Raw genomic sequence first — 22,376 nt, 5'->3', positions numbered from 1 at the left:
GGGTGATATGGTACTACAAGGTCATTAAGATAAGATGGGGCCTGATTATTTAAGACCTTGTATGTGAGGAGCAAGATTTTGAATTCAATTCTGGATTTAACAGGAAGCCAATGAAGGGAAGCCAAAACAGGAGAAATATGCTCTCTCTTTCTAGTCCCTGTCTGACTCTTGCTGCAGCATTTTGGATTAGCTGAAGACTTTTCAGGGAGTTTTTAGGACATCCTGATAATAGTGAATTACAGTAGTCCAGCCTGGAAGTAATAAATGCATGAACTAGTTTTTCAGCATCACTCTGAGACAGGATATTTCTAATTTTAGAGATGTTGCGCAAATGGAAGAAAGCAGTCTTACATATTTGTTTAATATGTGCGTTGAAGGACATGTCCTGGTCAAAAATGACTCCAAGGTTCCTCACAGCATTACTGGAGGCCAAGGTAATGCCATCCAGAGTAAGGATCTGGTTAGATACCATATTTCTAAGATTTTCAGGGCCGAGTACAATAACCTCAGTTTTATCTGAATTAAGAAGCAGAAAGTTAGCGGCCAACCAGGTCTTTATGTCTTTAAGACATTCCTGCAGTTTAACTAATTGGTGTGTGTTACCTGGCTTCATGGATAGATAGAGCTGCGTGTCATCTGCATAGCAGTGAAAATTTATGCTATGTCTTCTAATGATGCTGCCTAAGGGAAGCATGTATAATGTAAATAGAATTGGTCCTAGCACTGAACCCTGTGGAACTCCATAATTGACCTTAGTGTCTGAAGAGGACTCTCCATTTACATGTACAAATTGGAGTCTATTAGATAGATATGATACAAACCACTGCAGTGCAGTACCTGTAATACCTACAGCATGTTCTAATCGCTCTAATAGGATATTATGGTCAACAGTATCGAACGCTGCACTGAGATCTAGCAGGACAAGCACAGAGATGAGTCCACTGTCAGAGGCCATAAGAAGATCATTTGTAACCTTCACTAAAGCTGTTTCTGTGCTGTGATGAGCTCTGAAACCTGACTGAAACTCTTCAAATAAGCCATTCCTCTGCAGATGATCTGTTAGCTGTTTGACAACTACTCTTTCAAGGATTTTTGATATGAAAGGAAGGTTGGAGATTGGCCTATAATTAGCTAAGACAGCTGGGTCTAGAGATGGCTTTTTAAGTAAAGGTTTAACTACAGCCAGCTTGAAGGCCTGTGGTACATAGCCGATTATTAGAGATAGGTTGATCATATTTAAGACTGAAGCATTAATTAATGGCAGGACTTCTTTGAGCAGTTTTGTAGGAATGGGGTCTAAAAGACACGTTGATGGTTTGGAGGAATTAATTATTGAAGTTAACTCAGAAAGATCAATTGGAGAAAAAGAGTCTAACTTAACATCGATGGTACTAAAAGTAGCTGTAGATAATATTACATCTGTGGGATGATTATTGGTAATTTTTTCTCTAATGATAAAAATTTTATTTGTGAAGAAGTTCATGAAGTCATTACTAGTTAACGTTAAAGGGATGGTTGGCTCAGTAGAGCTCTGACTTTTGTCAGCCTGGCTACAGTGCTGAAGAGAAACCTGGGGTTGTTCTTATTTTCTTCAATCAGTGAGGAATAGTAAGATGTTCTGGCTTTATGGAGGGCTTTCTTATAAAGCAGCAAACTATTTCTCCAGGCTAAATGATGATCCTCTAAATTAGTGACACGCCATTTCCTCTCCAGCTTACGAGTTATCTGCTTTAGGCTACGTGTTTGAGAATTATACCACGGAGTCAGGTACTTCTGATTTGAGGCCTTAGTTTTCACAGGAGCTACAGTATCCAGAGTCGTATAGTGAGGAGGTAAAATTATTAACAAGATAATCGACCTCTGTTGGAGTAGCGTTCAGATAGCTGCTCTGCTCTATGTTGGTACAGGGCATTGAAGATGATAACAGTGGGTGGATTATATTCTTAAACTTAGTTACAGCACTTTCAGAAAGACATCTACTTTGATAAAGTCTACTCTCCACTGCTGTGTAATCAATTATTGTAAATGTAAATGTTATCAGGAAATGATCAGACAGCAGAGGGTTTTCAGGAAACACTGTTAAATGTTCAGTTTCTATGCCATATGTTAAAACAAGATCTAGAGTGTGATTAAAGTGGTGGGTGGGTTCTTTTACATTTTGAGAGAAGCCAATTGAGTCTAATAACAGATTAAATGCTGTGTTGAGTCATTTTTAGCATCTACATGGATGTTAAAATCACCCACAATAATTATTTTATCTGAGCTGAGCACTAAATCAGATAAAAAGTCTGAGAAATCAGACAGAAACTCTTTGTAAGGCCCAGGTGGACGATAGATGATAACAAGTAAGACTGGTTTCTGAGTTTTACAGCTGGGACGAGGCTAAGCATCAGGCTTTCAAATGAATTAAAAGTCTGTCTTGGTCTTTCGTTAATTAATAGGCTGGTGTGAAAAATTGCTGCCACACCGCCCCCTCGGCCTGTGCTTCAAGATTTCTTTTAGAATGACTCGAGGGTGTTGATTCATTTAAACTAACATAATCATCCTGCTGCAACCAGGTTTCTGTAAGGCAGAGTAAATCGGTTTGTTGATCAATTATTAAGTCATGTCCTAACAGAGACTTGGAGGAGAGAGACCTAATATTTAATAATCCACATTTCACTGTTTTACTCTTTGGTTCAGATGTGGATACTGTATTGTTCTTTCTTTGTGATTTTTTATGTTTAAGTTGTTTATTGCTGGGTTTTGGTTTGTTTTTTGTCTGTTTGGGAGCTGACACAGTCTCAATGGAGATGGGTTTTTTGGGGGGGTAGCAGGAGGAGAGAAGCTGCAGAGAGGCGTGTAAGACTGCAACTCTGCTTCCTGGTCTCAACTCTGGATAGTCATATTTTGGGGGGGTTTAATAAATTTGTCCATATTTCTAGAAATGAGAGCTGCTCCATCCAAAGTGGGATAGATGCCGTCTCTCCTAACAAGACCAGGTTTCCTCCAGAAGGTTTGCCAATTATCTATGAAGCCCACATCGTTTCTGGGACACCACTCAGACAGCCAGCAATTTAAGGAGAACATGCGGCTAAACATGTCACTCCTGGTCTGATTGGGGAGGGGACCAGAGAAAACTACAGAGTCCGACATTGTTTTGGCAAAGTTACACACCGATTCAATATTGATTTTAGTGACCTCCGATTGGCGTAACCGGGTGTCATTACTGCCGACGTGAATTATGATCTTACTGTATTTACGTTTACCCTTAGCCAGCAGTTTTAAATTTCCTTCAATGTCGCCTGCTCTGGCCCCTGGAAGACAATTGACTATGGTTGCCGGTGTCTCTAGCTTCACATGTCTGAGAACAGAATCACCAATTACCAGAGTTTGACCCCCGGCGGGTGTGTCGCCGAGTGGGGAAAAACGGTTAGACACATGATGGTGGTGTACCTGGGGCTTCTGTTTAAGACTATGCTTCCTCCTCACCGTCACCCAGCCGCCCTCTTTCCCCAGCTGCTTGGGGTCTGCCGGGGAACAGCTAGCGGGGCCTGCGCTATCTTCGGCTGCACCAGCTACAGGGGCCTGGCTAGCTACGGGTGAATGAAGGGTGCGAAGCCGAGTCTCCAATTCAGTAATCCTGGCCTCCAGAGCTGCAAATATGCTACATTTGTTACAAGTATCACTACTGCTAAAGGAGGCAGAGGAGTAACTAAACATCTGACACAATGAGCAGGAAAGTGCAGGAGGGACAGGTGAAGTAGCCATGGTGCTAACGAGTCGGCTACGAGCTAAGCTAAGCTAGTGAAACAGTACAGAGACAGTGAGTGAATACTTTGGCTATAAATTAGGTAGTGAGTACACAGAAAGGGTGCTTCGGATGAAGCACGTGAAGATTATACTATGAAAAAAGAATGTATCTAAAAGTTTTTAATTAAATTGCTAAGCAGATAAGCTACTCAGAAACACCACTTTGTTTGAGCAGGAACAGGAAGTGATACTCTACCCTCCTGAATCCCTTTTTGTTTCTGCCACTGGTCACATAGCCGGCCCAGTGTTGCCAACTCCTCAGTAAGGAAAATCGCTATTGGTTGTCCTAAAGTCGCTAGAAGTCGCTAAATGACGTCATCACCTAATTTGCATAATTGGTCATGCTAATGTAATTGTAACCTATGTTGTTGGAGAGAGAAATAACATCGTGGAAGAGACATAAAGTGAGTAAAAAACGTCCTAAATGCAGTTAGAATTTATTTAGAACTACAAATTAAATTTCTTTTAGCAATTATTGTTTTTTTTAATGTCACAATTCCAACCCTGCTCCTTTACCCGGGCTTGGACTGGCAAAAGTGATCCGAAATAGGCACTCTGGTGGAGTTACTTTGTGTGTGTGTGTTTATAAGTAGTTTTAAACCTTGTAATCCACAAAACAGCATAAGAGTAAAAGAGTAAAAGAAGAACTGACTGTGTTACAGCACCCGCTGCTTGTTGAGAGTAAAAGCGATAAGCGCTTTCATGTCTTTTTTTTTTAGCGACTTTTTTTCTTAAAAAAGTCGCTAGGGGGTCTGAAAACTCGCTAAATATAGCGACAAAGTCGCTAAGTTGGCAACACTGAGCCGGCCTCCAGAACTATTGCAACTTTTTTTTGTTTTTCTGAACTTGGCCACTCCTGCCTTTGTCTTCCCTGTCTGTCCCTTCCATCAATGGTGAGTGTGTGTTCTCCCTTGCATCCCTCTCGCCCTCTCTATGTCCCTCACTCTCTTGACCACTCTCAGTCTGTCTTCTTAACATGTCTATTTTTCTCCTGGTCCCAGTGTCAAGTCTGTGTGTCTTCAATGGTCTTAATGTGTGTGTTAGTGTTTTATTTTGACAGTCTTGCATCCTCTGTCCAGTGTGTTCAGTTTTGTTTCTTCCTGTCTCATCAGACCTATGTCATTCCTGGGGTCCGTTCTTCGTACCTCGCTTACTACATCCAAGATCAAATCATCGCGCTAACTTTGAGCTCGCTATTCCGGTTCTCCGAACACACCTGTTGTTGACGATTAGTATAGCTGGATGAAGTCATGTGAGATCACTGGGTGGCTTAAAAGGGGCTACGCATCGATAGTAGAAACATTGATCGGCAACCCTTTGATTGGTCGGCGAAGATGTCGAAGGAGCGCGCTCAGTATTTTTCTGCAGCAGAGCAAGAACTCTTGATTGAGGGATATCAGGAGTTTCAGAGTTTAATTAAAACGCAGGGGAACACTGCAAAGGCTGCAAAAGCAAGGAGAGAGGGCTGGCAGAAAGTTGCTGACAAATTAAACTCGTAAGTAATTTATTATATTATATTACATTATATCCTCTTTCACATTAGAGCCACAACAGGACCCACTAGAACATGGGAACAAGTAAAAGTGAAATATAAGAATATTCTACAGAATGGTAATATTTATCACTTATATTGCTTTTAGTCTATGACAAGAGACCCTGGAATAATCTGTTTGTTTGTTTATAACAGCAACCAAGAAAAGGGCAGAGCAAATAAAGACAGGTGGTGGTCCTGCACCCCCTCGTCACACCCCGACAGAGGAGCTGGCCCTAGGGTTGAATGCCACCAGACCCATTGTTGAGGGCATCCCTGGGGGCAGCTCTTCCTCAGACGAGCAGCCGGGGTGCAGTAGCAGCACCTTCATAACTGGTAAATGAGCTCATAATTCTATTTGTACAATGTAAAATATTTGGTTGTTGCCATAATTAAAATGCTTTTTGTACTGTGACATTTATTGACATTGTGGGTTTTTTTGTGGTAGTTTTACATAACACTCCATCACTTTTACCTGTTCCCATGCAAGGGGTGACTGAAGCATGCACAGTAAGTTGGGAGATATATATCTTTTTTTAAAATTATTTATCGCTTTTATAGCCGTGGTCTCTCATCTTGATTACACGAAGTGTTTTACTATTACTACTCTAAAATATGAATTACATCTGAAATAATCAAATACATGAAATAGAATGATTAATAGTACATTTCCCTTTTTTTAGGAAATGACCTGTATGTATCTGTATGAAATCAATAAAAGAATCAAATACTGCATTATCTTTAGTTACATTGATAATATTTATTTATGGTAAAACAGTGGAGAAATATCGCTGTTGCGATCACGCGAAATCGTCAACAATCAAATCCAGCTAACTTACTTAGCGAGGTACGAAGAATGGACCCCTGCTGTGTTCCCCATGTGTTTCCACGTCCTCTTCACTTTTCTGTATACATTAAGTTTCTCTTTGTTCCTCCTCAGGCTGTCTGTTTATCGTATGTCATTTTCCAGGTTTTTTCCTATGTCCAGGTTTCATATTCTGTATTAAGTTTTCAGTTTTAGTTTCTCCAGTTTACTTTATCTTTAGCTTCATTTGAGTTCTGTTCTGCTTTTCGTTTATTTTATTCATGCAGTCTAAATAAAAGGCTTGCTGTTTGTTAAGTTTGTTTCCTCCTCAAGTGTTTTGCTTTTGGATCCACATCACAAACTGGCCACCCGGCCGTGACACTGAGGCCATCGTGGTTTAAGTCAGAACACCTGATTAGAAAATAAATAAATAAAGACATAATCAAGAAGTATTCAATATTAATGCAGTTAAAACTTTATTGACCATGAAAAAACAAATTAAAATAAAGCTTAAGACAACAGATTTTCAAAACTTTATAAAATAAAGAAACAGAAAAGTTGAAGCTTCACAGAGCAAACATCTACAATAACAGTAATAATAATAATATAATGCAATAACTTTTTTTTTTCTATTCACTAGTTGCATAACCCATGGATGTAAAATAAAAGTCAAACATTTTAGTTCAGAATCAATGACAGCTCAGAGATGTACTAACATATACATGCAGAACAAAACTATATTAATTGTAGTCTGTATGTAGTTTACAATTTATAGCTACAGTTGAAATATTTAACAATATTTACTTGTTGATCTGCTCTTGTTTCATATATGACTCATGAAACAGAGGCATTAGGACTCTGTTTAATGAAGAATTTAAAGTTAAGGATGAATAAAAAATGTTGAAGACAGAAAAATAGTTCCTTTTGATTTGATTTTGATTTTGATTTGTCTGCTAATCTTCATATTTATTGAATCTATTTTACCTCCAGCTTTTTCATTTATTATTATTATTGTTATTAATTTATTTTTGATGAGCCAAACAGTCTTTTTTGTACTTGTCTTAAGGGTGTATCACAGGAGGCTCATTCGAATTCTGACCTGAGAATTTAGATGACCTGATCTGATTCTTTACATTTTCTGCAGCTCACGAAAACCATCAAAACACCAACAGCAAAACCAAAAACACCGATACTTGCTACCAGCCCAGGATGTCCTCTATTCCCTCCATCGTCTGTGTCTCCTCCTGTCTGACCTGCAGGTGAGAAACAGGTGTGAGGTGTCAGCTGTCAGGTAGGTGATGAGTGAAGAACAGAACAGAATCCATTTCCTCTTCAAACTGCTGTCAGACATTATCTACTGCACTCTGATCACATCACTCAGACCAGCTGCTTTCTACAAAGTCTCATCAACAACATCTTTAGAAACAAACATCAACAACCAGGAAGCAGCTTCACCTCTGATCACACACACACTCAACTCTACTCACTCACCTGGAGGATCAACATGAAGGTAGGTGATGCTGATGGGAGTCATAGGTTGTCTGGCTCCTTGGACAACACGACATCTGTATGCTCCAGCATCATTAATGTTCACATTGTTCAGAATCAAAGACACGTCTCCAGCCTTCATCTGTCTGTCTTTCAGATCCACCCGGTCCTTAAATGATGGATGCTGGTTTTCTGGATCAAACTGCTCATCCCGATACAAAAGGACATATTCTGTCTCCACATCAGGTCTGCTCCACTCTATGGCTATGATGGTTTTGTTGTTGTTTGGAGCTCGACATGTCAGAATGACGTCCTGTCCAACCTCAGCTGTGATGTTTTTGTGGTCTGAGAGAGGAAACAACACAGATCAGAGAGGTTAAAGGTTAAGTTAGACCCCACTGGAGCATCTACTCCAACTTTAGTGGAATCACACTTCTCAGAATCCATGAGAAGGAGCTCTCAGGGTACTAGAGTTGCTTTCTATTAGTTGAACGTCAGATTCTGGAGGAAAACCACAGGTTTTTTCCTGGCTGGGGAATGCTGGACAAGCTATTTATCCTCTTGATGATATTCGACAGTGCGTAAGAATTTGCCAGACCACTTTACATGTGTTTTGTTGACCTGCAGAAGGTATTTGACTAGGCCAGTTTGGGAGTCTCAGGGGAATATCAGACTCGTTGCCATGGACTGTACAATTCCAGTGATAGTTTGGTCCACATTGCCAGCAACAAATCAGAATAATTCCCAGTAAGTGTTAGTAAATTTTAGGCATGGCCAAAGGATGGAAGCAGGCTGGACTGGTGTTTACAGCATGTCATCTTAGCATTTGGTGGACGGTGCAGTTGTATTGGCTTCATGGAGCAGTTGCATTCAGCTGTCCTTGGTTCAGTTTGAAGCCAAGTGACACAGCTGGGATGCGAATTAGCACCTCAAAGTCTGAGGCTGTAGAGCTCTGTCAGAAAAGTGGTGAGCGCCCACTCAGGTAGGGAATGAGTTGTTGCCCCAGGTGAAGGAGTTTAAATATCTCAAGGGTTTTTTTTCGTTTCTTCTTGATAACATAACATAATAACACATTAATTAGAACCTCAGAAAAACGAATTTACATAGAAGTTAAAACAGCATTTACTGATTTTTTTTTTTTTACTACTATATATATAAACAATATTGTTAATAAATTTAAAGCAGTAACACACACATTAAAGTTCTTTGTCTCTATGCTGAAAACTGCTGTCCAAGACACACAGGCTCCATTTCATTCTAACAGTTAAATCTCACCTGAAGAGACAAACATGAAGATGTCGACAAACACCAAAGTCATCCTCAATAATGTCACAGCATCCATATCAGTGTTCTCGTCTTAACTAGTACTAAATGTCTGATTCTGTTGGTACTTTTAGTAAATCACAGAACCGGAGTTAAAAATCTGACAACATGATATTGAATATAAGCTTTGAATAAAGAAATATTTTAGTCACTTGTTTAAACTCAACACTTCCACTTTGATGTTTCTTGAGGAAGTCGCATTAGAGTGACGTTTGGTAGGTTGGACTATAGTGCATCATAACTAAAGCGGTTAAATCTAAAGCAGGTCTGAGTGTTTAACAGGTTCATTTCTTGAATGATCTCCACAGAACAACACAAACATAACCATCATCAATCATCAGCCAAAGGACTTCAAAATGACGTCACTGTATAAAAATGTATATTGTACTATGGAGGAGGCTGTTTAGCTGTATTTAGCTGTAGCCTCCATAAAACCACAGCTGTTCTGGAGAATTTTGTCCACGTTTGCACAAAATACTTAAATATACAATTTTAAAAGACTTACTGGTTCTTTTGGAGGATCACTCGTAACAATCTTCTTAACACCAGGGTAAAAAAAAATCTAAGAATAAATCTGAAATAAAAAAAAAAAATTGAAATCTGTGGGCAAAGTAAAGACTTCAGCACACAGACCAAAGTGATCTGTATTTCCGTGCCAGCAGTTTTATAAAGACCTCAGAACTGTATGACATCAGTGTGCCCAGTTACTCCTTAACAACCACATTCCTGTCCTCTTCACCAATCAGCTGTGAGTACACACCTGATAAACAAATGCCACATATTCAAAGTAACATAGATGTGACAATAACAGGAAGAAAACTTGTTACAGTAAAACAGATAGCTGTACACAGAAAACTTCTCACTCAGCTCAGTCTGTGAATTTTAAAAGCTTTTGCTGAAAAATATACTAAACAATTAAAAAAAAAAACCTAATAGGAAATTATTGAAAAATCATACACTGCAAAAAAGCAAGCAACGTGAATAAAGCAGGTAACAATAACTAACCCATATTTAGACAACAAAAAAGATGATTAAAAGTATGTCATGAATTAATATCCACTCCAGCTGTCACTATTTAAAGTCAAAACCTGATTTATGTTCAATTAAATCTCTTCTGTGACTAACTTTGAAGTGTGTGTTCTGTGTCTGATCATACTGTGACAGGAGACAACAGCAATACACACAGTGGTGTGAAAATGCAACAACACCACCTCGGGAATTTTGCTCAGGGAATATTTACCAACCAGCTAAAAGTCATGCAGGCAGCAGAATGAGAGAGAAGCTCAGACAGCAGCTTCTGTTTAGCATATGACCACATGAACACTGATCAGCCGTTACACAGCACAGTATTACACTACATGTATGCACAGTATAACACAGCTGTAGTTAGGCTATTATTATTGTTATGGATCTTTTTAATCCAGCATTAACTCTTTGCTTCTTTTCTTGTTTACTTTTTTCTCACACTGAGGTGACAGAAATATGCCAGTAAGAAATGTTCAAAGCCAGGAGGACAAACTCGATGAAACTGGACAGAAGAGAAGAGGTGTGTAATACAGTGTAGAACACACACATAGACACACACACACACACACACACATAGAGTATGTGCAACAATAACATCACACAGGAATAATCAGTAGCATCATTTAAGCACCATGGACAGCAGCCACAGTCAGAGTTGACGGGAACAGACACATCGATTTAAGTTGAACTTTGAACTGACACCATCTTCTTCAACCAGGCTAACACAAACCCAACACAGATGTAACCTCAGTGAAGTAACATGAAGACAGCTGTAATGTCTGTGAACACGGAACAAAAGAAAGGAGTCCATTATCCTCAGGTCCTCACAGACTGGATGGGTCACCGGATGAAGCTCACTCATTCACAGAAATCTCTCCCAGTGGAAAATATTCACTGCATGAATAAATAAAGTTAGACTATGATTACACAAACTGAACCATGACTTAGAAAACGTAATGGAAACGTGTCCACCTCTGGCTGAATTAGTCGTGTATGTGTGGAAATGTCGTGTGTCATTCATGTGTACTCACTTTCTGCTAGTGCCGCAACATTTGGCATCAGTCAGACATGTAAAAAAGTAATTACAGGATCAGTATTACTGATACAGAGCATCCATATCTTATATCAACTTATAAAGGCAGCTCGTGTAGGGGAGAGCAGTGTCCCATGATGTATGAGGTCAGTGTGCTAAATATGAAAATGTTACACTGGGAATTACTAAACTCACAGTTTTTCACTTGAAATTTTATAAATTATATTTCAGAGAGATCAAATATAAATGAAAAGCACTGTTGTTCACTTACATGTTGCACTTTCTTACTGGCTGTAGCCTCCATGTGCCCACTGAGTCACATGATGAGGGGAGGAGCAGAAGGACCAAAGAGTGCATGTCTGACATTTATCATAATTATTTGTCATTTTCCATTGTCAACACATTAATTAAAAAGAAAATAAAATTTAGTGTTTATATTTGTTATTGTTGAGCGGTCATGTACAGTGTTAATGTATGTGTGTAAATTACACAAGCTTGTCTGGATTGTTGTTTGAAAAATGTATTTGCTATAAGATGATATTCAGTTTACTCAGTTGTCAGCCGGGTGACATATTCCAGTATATGAATTCAATTACAGGCAGGTCTTAAAACTTTTGTCTAAATTGAGACAAAGCTGAAGTTATTTTGTTAAACTGTCAGAAACATGGTGTTTAATGAGGTATTTACTCTGCATGGCCTCCAGCACTACAGTGAGGATCAATGTATTGACTCTGTTTATCCATAGTCAGGTCACAGTGGCAGAGTTTTCCTCATGATCTTTACCACAGTGATGTTTTCCATCCTCCTGAGAGATCCTGACACCAGATGAGAAATAAAGTGACTCCAGTTCATGGCTGTAACCTCTGATCATCACCAGCAGACTGTTGGTGGGTGTAGTTAGGCTCATGTTTAATCTCTTATGTGGAATTTTGTCTATTTAACATACAGCAGTGGAAATTTGAAATAGGACATCTTCCAGTTTGTCAAACTATCAGCCTGATATGAAACCCTAACCCGCCTTATCAGCTGTGCTGTAATACCCAGTTTCACCAGTAGATGACAGCAGACTTTAAATGTGTTTCATGTGCATTTTAACTTCACTGAGAGGTTTAGCAGGATGAGCTCTGAGTTCAGGATCCTGAAGGAAGTCCAGTTCATCAGTTTTGTAGTTTCAGACACTATAACACTTCAGGTCAGTTTCATCTGAACCATCGAGTGTGACACTATGAATGTTTCACAGGGGAAGAAGAAAGAAAAGTAAAAAAAAAAGAAAAAAAAGAACTTAAATTAAATTAAATTAAAGAAAAAACAACAACAACAAAAACTGCTGTTTTTAGTCTGTGGTTTAATGTTTATTATATTGTGCACTCAAGAGTCTGTCAGCATTAACCAAACAGGAACAGTCAAACAAAGAACTTGGAGGTGTTTCTGTGATAAAGAAGTCAGACGACCACAAAGCTGCCTTCATCTTTTCGACACTTTACTACAGAGCAGAAAGCAAACATGTTCTCACAGCATGAACACTATTATTAGACCAACCAGAGCACACATACAGTGAGACGTCTCATCAACTTCAGACTGCAGTTACACTAGATTCATCAACATCAATGTACATGTTCAACATCTTTGGAAGGCACAGAAACTATGAACTGTTACTGAGATAGAACTTCAAATGTTGGAGACACAAATGTTAAAAACAGAAACAGAAACAGGATGCTGGATGACTGCAGAGCCGTTAGCTTCAGTTATCCACAGACCACAAACACACAGTCCAGCTCACAGTGAACAACACTCAGTAAGCACAGAGTTAAACACATACGGTTACATCTGACTTATCAAATTATACTCAAAGGAAACAAACGTATAATTAAACTTTGCATTTAAATGTACCCTCAGTGCTACGCTGCATAAATGTCCATTTAAAAATAAATCAAACATGTTAGCAGCCATCATGTCGTGCCTTTTTACATAGTAACAAATGAGCTACAACTAACATGAGCCAAAGTCACATGTTTCATCTTTCAGCTGTTGATTGGCTGTTTGAGAGCATAGGTGTGGACACTTGCTTTTACTAATTTATATTCAGAATTCATGTCTTTGATTTCATCTCCTTTTCAAAATATTTTCATACTTGATCTCTTTACATCGTGTCGGTTTAGATGGTTTTGACTTCAGGTTCAAACAAAAAGCCCTGAAAATAAAATATAATTAATCCACCAAATGGATGTTTTTACTGTTATGGCAGTCATTTATGACCAGCCTCTGTGAAAGTAGACGATTTTGCTTCTGGAATGACCAGACACCAGTGCTACCAAAATCAAGCGAAAAATTACATATCCAGATAAATCCACACCAAACCAAGATTTGACGTAACCTGACACTTTGTTTTCCCTAGAGCAGGTTTCTCTGATTCCACTCCTCAAGAAATACTGTCCTGTAGCTTTTAGATGCATCACTACTCTTACACAGCTGATTCAAATGGTTGAATCACCCTTTTTTAGCATGCCATCAAGTTTTCCAGAGGCCTGGTAACAAGCAACACAATCATTCAAAACATGGAAAAAATGAAGGACAGCAGCTCTCGAGGACTGGAGTTGCTCTAGGGGATCATAAGCAGGGGATTGAGATCCTTTTGCTCTTTGGCTTCACCTCCTGCTGAGGAGACAAAAAGGAAAAGTTGAACACTGCTAACATGATCCCAGAAAATCTGTTGAACTCAAAGCATCCCCAAATGATGAATGTGTTCTTGTTTCTTTAACTTTCAGTATCGATCAATAATGAAAAAATATAGATAAACATAATGGAACCCCTGATCTACTCTGCACAAATGTCCTCGCAGTATAACAACATGAAGAAAACACAACACTACCTCTGCTTTGTCTGACTGGCTGTTGTTGATGATTTGATGAAACTGTACATGACATGAGTGATGATGTCATCTTCTCCAGTTTCTTCTTGATCTGCTGAAATGATCCAAAAATGAACAATAATATAAATTAAATATCTAAACTGAGATTATATTCAAGAAAGTTGTTACTGTGATCATAATGAATGTGAACTTTATTCTACTAAACAAACTCAGACATGAAAGATCAAAAAGTCTGAGTCTCACCTTCAGGTTTCCTGTGAACACATCGTCTCACCAGTAGAACCAGTAACACCAGTAGAACCACAACACAGACTGATCCAACACACGACAACACAGAGAGAACAGCAGGAGAGAGTGATGGAGGAAGAGTGATGGAGGTGGAACCAGGAGCAGAGGTGGATGTAGGTGGAGGTGTGGTGGTGTGTTTGTCTAAAATAAAGCAAACACAGTCATTAAGTTGTCGTCACATTGTGAATGTTGAAAGCTGCAGAAACACAGACAGGTGAGTGTGTCACCTGTGACAGTGATCCAGCTGGATGGAGACTCTCCATGACCGCTGATGTCACACTTGTAGAGGCCTTCATCAGACCTGGAAACATGCTGGATGGTCATGTGACCTGTAGGCTGCTTCCTGATGAGGGAGCCATCTTTATAGAAAGCAGCTGGGAGGTTGGAGGGAGTGGTCTTTGTTTTACAGAGCAGAGTGACGTCATCTCCCTCCATCACAGGGAGGACAGGACTCTGCAGGATCACTGATCCACCTCAACACAGAGACAAACTACAGCATTTCATCCATTTACACACAGCTTCATCAACACTAACTCCACATACTCAGCTTACCAGTGACTGTCAGGTTAACCATGTTACTGATGGGACCCTCTCTGGACTCACACCAGTAAACTCCACTGTGCCAGGGCTGAATGTAACTGATGTTACATGATGCTCCAGCTGCTTTCCCCCACCCATCTCCACACTGAGTCCTCTGCTGTTTGGTTGTGTTTCTCCTCAGAGTCCATCCAGCAGAGCTGTCGTCCTCCTCACAGCTCAGAGACACAAAGTCTCCTTCAAAGAACTGAGAGCTGCTGGGACTCACAGTCAGACGAGCTGTGAGGGTTACAATGAAAAACTGATGATCTGTTAGACTTTACATTGTGAAACATGAACCCAATCAGGTCATATCAGTGAGCATTTCTCAGGTTTAAACTATGACAGAAGAAGGTTACTGACCTTGGTTTGTTGTGCAGCTCAGCAGTGAGATCAGAACTAAAGAGAAATGACACTCAGGTTGATTCGAGGTGAACATAAAGAACAACTCCACACAAACAGCTGACAAACACACAAACTTGTCTCTCTGATATATCTGCTCATTTCCTATGTACTGATTACATTAACACCATCCTCACACATGGTTTATATATGGCCACTAGAGGGAGATGTTAGACTTTGAACACAAATGAGGACGTAAGAAGATCGTCATTGATTGTTCCAGAGATTCATATTAACATGCTTAACTCATAAAAAGGGTGGTCGCTGGTTTAAAAATTAAACAGATTGCCCAAACTTTGTGGGTGTTCAGATGTCTCTTGATTATGCTTTATAATAATTAAAATACAATTTTCAATTTAAATAAGCACGGCCAGAGGGAAAAAAAAGTATTTTCTGCCTACGGACTGTATTCTGACAGTGTTAATAATGGAATCAACTCAAAGTCAACCTTAAAAGATAGGTTAACTTTATATTCTATACAAACTTTTTTTTTTTTTTTTTTTGAAAATCAGCACAATAACTCTGTGATCAAGCTTTAGCTGTTGTCAGCATAAGGAAATGTGCTAATGTCTAACAACTAGTTAGTAATTTAAACATGATTTCACCAAAGCAGAGTAGGTTAGTTCAGATTACAGAGCTGCTCCGTGGTGTTTTTTCCATAACGATGCTCAGTTACTCTTCACTGTAACCGGTTTCTCCAAACAGCCCCTCGATGCTGTGTTGTGTACACAATGATCAACAGAGGCTAGTTTATCTGTTAGTGATCCTGTTTATTATGTGGATGATAAGAATATTAAATATTAATATTAAAAAGAACAGCACGTCATAGCAATACAGAAGCTAGCTATTTAGTGCATTATGTCATTATTTGGATGTTTGGAATGCTTATTCCATGTTAGAATCAGATTTGTACGGGACCATTCCAATACTAACACGTGATTTAAAAATCTGTTATTTCGGACAATATTTCATTTCACGCAAAATAAAATTGAATAAAACACAAAACAGAGTTACTGAGACAGCATGACAATGAACTTGTTTTATTGCACACAGGTTGTGGCTTGTTTACGCTCTCATTCCATTCATATCAGATGATTGCATTTGTGGTGCTCTAAACATGTTGCCATCATGGAAGTTGCAGAGTGCCCTCTGGTGGACAAACATCAACAGCTGCAACATATCTGAGAGGCATCTGCTTTGCCTCTTCGTTACTTTTCAGTTTTTATTTATAAGGCAAAAACTGTACACAGTGGTATGTTCAGTGCAGTCTTGCATTAACTAGCAGCATTTTCATGCATTTATCTATTACTTCCTAGATGGGGTATTGCTTCCACATTTACACATTTATACAAACTGTAAAGAACTTTCAGCTGCTCCCTACTAACAACTGGCAGATAACTCTGACTGACTCAACCCCCAAAGCATTTTGTATAGCTGCAACTGAACCAGTGATCTTTCACTCGCTAAGTAAATGTGTAAAACAGCACATCAAACTGAATGTGATTGTTTGTTCTCAGTTTTAAAGCTTGTTACATGGATAACAGAGTGTGCCATAGTGGCAACGTAACAGTGTTTTTATTGATTCACATAGAACCTACAGGAGTTACTGTTACTTTTGCATTTGACTGATTGCAATTCAGAAAAACTTCCACTACTACATTAAAAAGAGAAAAAAAAAAACAATGAACAAAAACAATCTAAAAAACAAATCAACAATATGTGACCAGCTCTGGAAATGTTTAAAATTCAATAACAGTGTGAAGAGTCTCGTTCATTAAAAGAAACAGTTGAAGTTTCATAGATAACAGTGAGGAAACATTGGACGTTGTAGCTACATGGACCTTTCTTTGGTTTCGTAATACAAAATAATAGTAACTTGAAAGACTTTATTCAGCTGACCAATCAATTTTGAACACCATCAGACAAATTATTTATAATCCACAGAACTTCATCTGTTTTTACTGCTTCAGCTTTCGGTGGAGGTGGATGCATCCTTCACCCTCTCCTTTCCTTATCTCCCCTGCCAGCTTCTATGTCTTTGTCTGGTCTCATCTGACTCTAACCCTGATAGAGCTTCTCATTCTTTTTCTTGTTCTCTAAACTCTAAAGAAGAACTCGGGATTTGATCAACTGGTCCCTTAACGCAATTGACACTCTATTTTTGACGAGAAGCCTGGATTTGGGAGAGCCTGAGTGTCCTGGAGGGACGTTCCCTGCTGGATACATGACGGACGGTTGGCAGAAGTGGGTCGTTGTGTGCTTGGTGGGACTGTCTATTGAGGACATTGAAGACATCTACCTATTCGGAACCATGATAACTGGGTTCTTGATGGCTTAGCTCTGGCTTATAAGAAACTGAAGCAAGCTGTGACAGCTGTTCAAAAGAAAGATCACTTCAAGATCCCTTCAACGGAAGACTGATAAATCTGGGGACCAGTGATGGACATTGTGATGGACACTCTTTCAATGATGAGGGTGTACACATCCTGGACAGGGAAGAACGCTGGTTTGAGCGCGGAGTCAAGGAGGCCATTTATGTGAAAAGGGAAAGACCATCTCTGAATCGAGGAGGGGGCCTAAGGGTACATCTTTCGCCATCTTACAACGCTGTGATTGCAGCCATTCCCCAACTCTCTGTGAATGGTACTCATGGCCATTGATCAGTGTTCTTTGATCAGTGGGTTTTGGTCAGTGGTTGTTGATCAATGGTCATGGGAATTTGCATAATTATGATTAAGGAACTGACCTCACAGCTCATTGTTCCTTCAGTGGGCTGGTTTCAGTCATTATGCAAATGTACTGTTTATAAGATTTGGGGAAACCTGCAGTCAGCTGAGACTGAAGAAGTCACTTGGATGAGTGACGAAACGTTTCTCCCACAAAACGCTACGTCCAGATGAACAGATTCAACTTTTGGAGACAATTAGAAACAGTAGCACATCAACATAAAAACATATAAACATAAAGCTGGAGCCTGAGGACAGTGTGTCCAAAAGCACAACATACATATTAATTACAAAACACCTCAAGTTATTTGAAAATTCTGAGGACAAAGAACACACAAGCACACAGTGTCTCAGTGATTCACAGAAGTATATCACAGATCACAGAACTACATCAGGGTGTCTCATGCAGCACTTTCAGTGGGGTTGCATAGTTTATTTGACTCTTGATACCTGGCATCTTTTAGCTTTCGCCAGCTCATCAATATCAGGCTTCACATCCTGAGCGGCAGCCAACTTCAAGATGTGATTCAAGTGCTTGTGCGTGAGCCTTGAGCGCAGTTTTGTTTTATTTATGCTCATTACAGAGAAAACTTGCTCACAAAGATACGTGGTTCCGAACATGCACAACAGTTTTGCAGCGAGGGCTGTCAAGTTGGGGTAACCCGGCAAGAGATTCTGATAAAATGTGTTCAAGCCAGCTGCGGCAAATTTGCCCTTCAAATCCGAGTCACACTGCAAGTCCATTATTTCAAGTTGGATCCTGACGGGCAGCTCAAAGGGTTTCACGGTGAACGGCGAGCAAAAAACTTTGAAGTCTTTCTCCAGTTCACCAAAAATCTGAAATCGTTGCTCAAACTCTAGTAACAGTCCCGTTATTTTATCTTTAAACCGCTTCATATCTGCCACACTTTGAATCGTGCACACATTTTTCAGACAGGGGAAGTGAGCTGCATCACCACCAGCGAGCTGCGTCTCCCACAATAACAGCTTCAACTTGAAAGAACGTATGCTGTCATAATACTGCGTGACAACTTTGTTGCGTCCTTGCAGCTGTGTGTTCAGGTTATTCAGGTGCTCTGTAACATCCACCATATATGCAAGGTCCTGCATCCATTCTGTGGAATGAAATTCTAACACTGGTTTTCCCTTTTCTTCCATAAACTGTTTAATTTCTTATCGTAAATCAAAGAAACGCCTCAGCACAGCACCTCGGCTCAACCATCTTACCTCAGTGTGGTATGGCAGGCCATAGATGTGGTCTTTCTCTCTGAGAAGGCTGTCAAACTGACGGTGATTGAGGCTTCTGGATCGGATGAAATTAACAGTTTGGATGCCCACCTTCATGACGTTATCCATTTTCAGTGACTTGCAACACAAAGCCTCCTGGTGCAAAATACAGTGAAAAGTTCAAAAATTACGTCCTCCATTTGCAGATTGCACTTTATCTCTGAACTTTTTTACAACGCCTGCTTTCTTCCCGATCATTGAGGGCGCACCATCTGTAGCCAGGCTGACAGCGCGGGACCAGTCCACTCTGACCCTGTCCAGCGCGCCGACGAGTGCGGTGAAAATATCAGCTGCGGTCGTTGTATCTGTCATCGGCACCAACTCCACAAACTCCTCGGTGACGGTCAATGTGTCATCAACTCCGCGGATGAAAATTGCCAGTTGTGCAACATCTGTAATGTCCGTGCGTTCATCAATTGCAACTGAAAACGCAATAAATGACTTTACTTTTTGCTTCAACTGGCTGTCCAAATCCGCTGAAAGATCAGAAATCCTGTCGGCAACTGTGTTTCTTGTCAGGCTGATATTTGCAAAGGCCTGGCGCTTTTCAGGGCACACAATCTCCGATGCCTTCATCATACATGTTTTTACAAATTCACCCTCACTAAATGGTTTTGAAGCTAGTGCAATTTCGCTAGCAATGAGGTAGCTAGCTTTCACTGCAGCGTCACTGATGTCTCGGCTGTGAGTAAACACAGACTGCTGTTTCTTTAGACCCGCCAACAGTTCATCACCTTCTCTCTTCTCCGCTGTCCTTCAAAGTTGTCATATTTGTCGGCATGAAGACAGAGGTTATATTCTTTCAGCACTGCAACATGCTGGGAACACACCAAACATACAGCTTTCCCATTCACTTCCGTGAATAAATAGGAGGATGACCATTTTTCTTGGAACACTCTGGACCCTGCATCCACTTTTCTCTTTTTTGACAGAGACATACTGGGGCAATGAGGGTGCCAAAGCACATCAGGTTTAAATTTCGCGGGCAAAACAAAGTAGCTCACAATTGCTATTGCACCATCCAATGGACACAATTGGAACAGCAGTTTCTTTATTGAAAAATTGCAGCTCATTTTCATACTTTACAAAATCATCTCACAGGCCGGATTAAACCCGTTTGCGGGCCCGATCCGGCCCGGGGGCCGTACATTTGACACCCCTGGCTTATGCTATGATTCAGCACAGCAAGGGAGGGGGTGAGTAACTCAAATGTGCTGTTAGCATGCTAGCTGGGCGATGCTACTGTGAACCGAGGAGCTATTGTCTTGATGTGAGCTTCTACTCAGGTTTTTTTCTTCCAGTTCAGAGCAGGAATGTTTTTGTTAAGAAACTGGCTGTTGTTTTTTTCCCCACAATTTTAATTATAAGCTAGATATATTTCTACTAATGGAATTAGCTTGCTAACAGCAACAGGGATGAGTCAGTGAGTCAGTTGCACTTGTGAATCATGATTCACGAGTCAGTAAAGTGATTCTCGAGTATTGAACGATTCGTTCACGAATCGAACATCACTATGTCTGACTGTGAGGTACTCCAGCAGCAGAAGGCACTAATATTCCTTGGAAGCGTGTAGTCCGCCCAACCAACGAACAAGAAGATAGCGCCACTTGACTGACTCCGCTCAACAAGGGAGTGCCAGCAGCACCCTGCACTGAACCAACAACCTTCTATTTCAATGTAAGTATATCAATAGACTTGAAACGTATATCAGCTGTAACCATAGTTCGCTTGGGCAGTTTTGTTGTTGATTAAAAGTGTTCCTCTGTCACAGGCTTTGCCTTCAGTCCTGTTTTCTGGAAAGTTCATGCTAATGCAGCAGGTTGAAGATTTTAGCTAACTTTACTGTGAAACAAACACCTGCGTAATTTACCAGGAGCAGCTAAAGACAATGTTCCTTTTTGATTTATTTAAGGTTATGTATTTCATGGCGACATGTAGATATTGTTTAATGACGCTATCTGTTTTTCAGGGTGGTGATCCAAATCAGTGTGGAGCAGAACGCATCATAGAGATGTACAACTCTCCTGTTGAACACCTCAAGGCTGAAGGTGCACTAGATACAGAAGGAGTAAAGTTTGAGTCAGTTTTCAACTGTTTAAAATATTTTCACATCTGTCAGCCAGGTTTGCCATTTTGATTAGGACACAAGATTTTTAGGGCATTTTGTCATATGATGTTGTGCTGTTTCTTAAATTTTTTGTGAAAAAAAAGAATGGTTCACCCACTCCATTCTGAATTGGAGCATTAAACAGTTTAAATACTCTGACTCTGATACTGCTTCAAAGCCGTTTTCCCAATGCATCATGATAACTTCATTTCAGTTTGTTTCTTTTCATCTACAAATAAAGGAGGTTACATATAAGCTACTTTTTTCATTGCTCAAAACTTGTCTGAACACAAACTGCACTTGTTGGTCCACTGTGACGTATGTGGCTGAAGAAAACAAATTGCTGTTATTTTTATGTTGTACAGTCCTGATCAAAAGTTTTAGACCATTTGAAAAATGGCAAAAAATCATATTTTGCATGGTTGGGTCTTAACAAAGTTCCAAGTAGAGCTTCAACATGCAGCAAGAAGAAATAGGAGTAAAGCAAAAAAAAAAAATTGAGCATGTAATTTATTAAAAAGAAAGCTTAAACTGAAACAGGCTGTTTTACAGCTGATCAAAAGTTTAGGACCACACATCCAAAAAACATGGGTAAACCCCCATGATCACTTCATGCAAGCGTTTCCATGAGGTGAGTGGGAACATTTCTCCAAGTGGTGAAGAGGGCCACACGAAGGGCGTCCACTGTCTGGAACTGTTGTCCATTCTCAGTTGGATTTAGATCCGGGAAAGACGCAGGATGGTCCAAAAGAGTGATGTTATTCTCCTGGAAGAAGTCCTTTGTCCTGTGGGCATTGGGTACTGTAGCGTTGTCCTGTTGAAAAACCCAGTCGTTACCACACAGATGAGGGCCCTCAGTCATGAGGGATGCTCTCTGCATCATCTGGACATAGCCAGCAGCCGTTTGTCACCCCTGCACCTCCTGAAGCTTCATTGTTCCACTGAAGGAAAAAGCATCTCCCCGACCATTGTGGCGCCCCCTCATCTGTAGGGCGTAGAAAACATCTCAGGTGGGATTTGCTTGTCATGCCAGTAAGGTTGGAAACCATCAGGACCATCAAGGTTGCATTTTTTTACAGGAGAAAAAAAACTTATATTTTTTTTCTCATCAGAGAATTTGTTT

General features: G+C 40.0%; 2 protein-coding genes and 1 long non-coding RNA gene across 3 annotated transcripts; 1 reads left to right on the top strand and 2 right to left on the bottom strand.

Annotated features, from left to right (window-relative positions):
• Positions 1 to 2,904: 2,904 nt before the first annotated feature.
• On the bottom strand, positions 2,905 to 3,723 carry LOC120437558 (the record flags this gene model as incomplete). Its single annotated transcript, XM_039608132.1, has 1 exon — positions 2,905 to 3,723. A coding segment is annotated over one exon (819 nt), but the record flags the coding sequence as incomplete, so codon positions are not given.
• Positions 3,724 to 7,757: 4,034 nt separating this feature from the next.
• Positions 7,758 to 11,689, top strand: LOC120437584. Its single transcript, XR_005611260.1, has 3 exons — positions 7,758 to 7,862; positions 10,411 to 10,485; positions 10,684 to 11,689. It is a non-coding gene; the product is annotated as an uncharacterized LOC120437584 (long non-coding RNA).
• A 658-nt stretch (positions 11,690 to 12,347) lies between these two features.
• LOC120434276 lies at positions 12,348 to 19,722 on the bottom strand. Its single transcript, XM_039602079.1, has 8 exons — positions 19,321 to 19,722; positions 19,087 to 19,239; positions 16,203 to 16,282; positions 14,708 to 14,922; positions 14,383 to 14,628; positions 14,111 to 14,296; positions 13,868 to 13,958; positions 12,348 to 13,650 (listed from the first exon to the last, which is right to left on the bottom strand). The coding sequence occupies exons 1-8, from the start codon at positions 19,720 to 19,722 to the stop codon at positions 13,644 to 13,646; spliced, it is 1,380 nt and encodes a 459-aa protein (XP_039458013.1). The 3' UTR covers positions 12,348 to 13,643.
• Positions 19,723 to 22,376: the final 2,654 nt, after the last annotated feature.

This window comes from Oreochromis aureus, linkage group 3 (assembly GCF_013358895.1).
Source record: "Oreochromis aureus strain Israel breed Guangdong linkage group 3, ZZ_aureus, whole genome shotgun sequence".
Classification (NCBI taxonomy): domain Eukaryota; kingdom Metazoa; phylum Chordata; class Actinopteri; order Cichliformes; family Cichlidae; genus Oreochromis; species Oreochromis aureus.
This window is presented reverse-complemented; position numbering and strand designations above follow the sequence as displayed.

Bases quoted from the DNA above. Each gene is read 5' to 3' on its own strand.
- LOC120434276 (XM_039602079.1), bottom strand. From the start codon at position 19,722: ATGAAGGCATCGGAGATTGTGTGCCCTGAAAAGCGCCAGGCCTTTGCA. The intron at 16,283-19,086 runs GTAAGATGGTTG...TTTGTCCACCAG, and splicing joins GCCTGCCATACCACACTGAG to AGGGCACTCTGCAACTTCCA. The intron at 14,629-14,707 runs GTAAGCTGAGTA...CTCTGTGTTGAG, and splicing joins GGTTAACCTGACAGTCACTG to GTGGATCAGTGATCCTGCAG.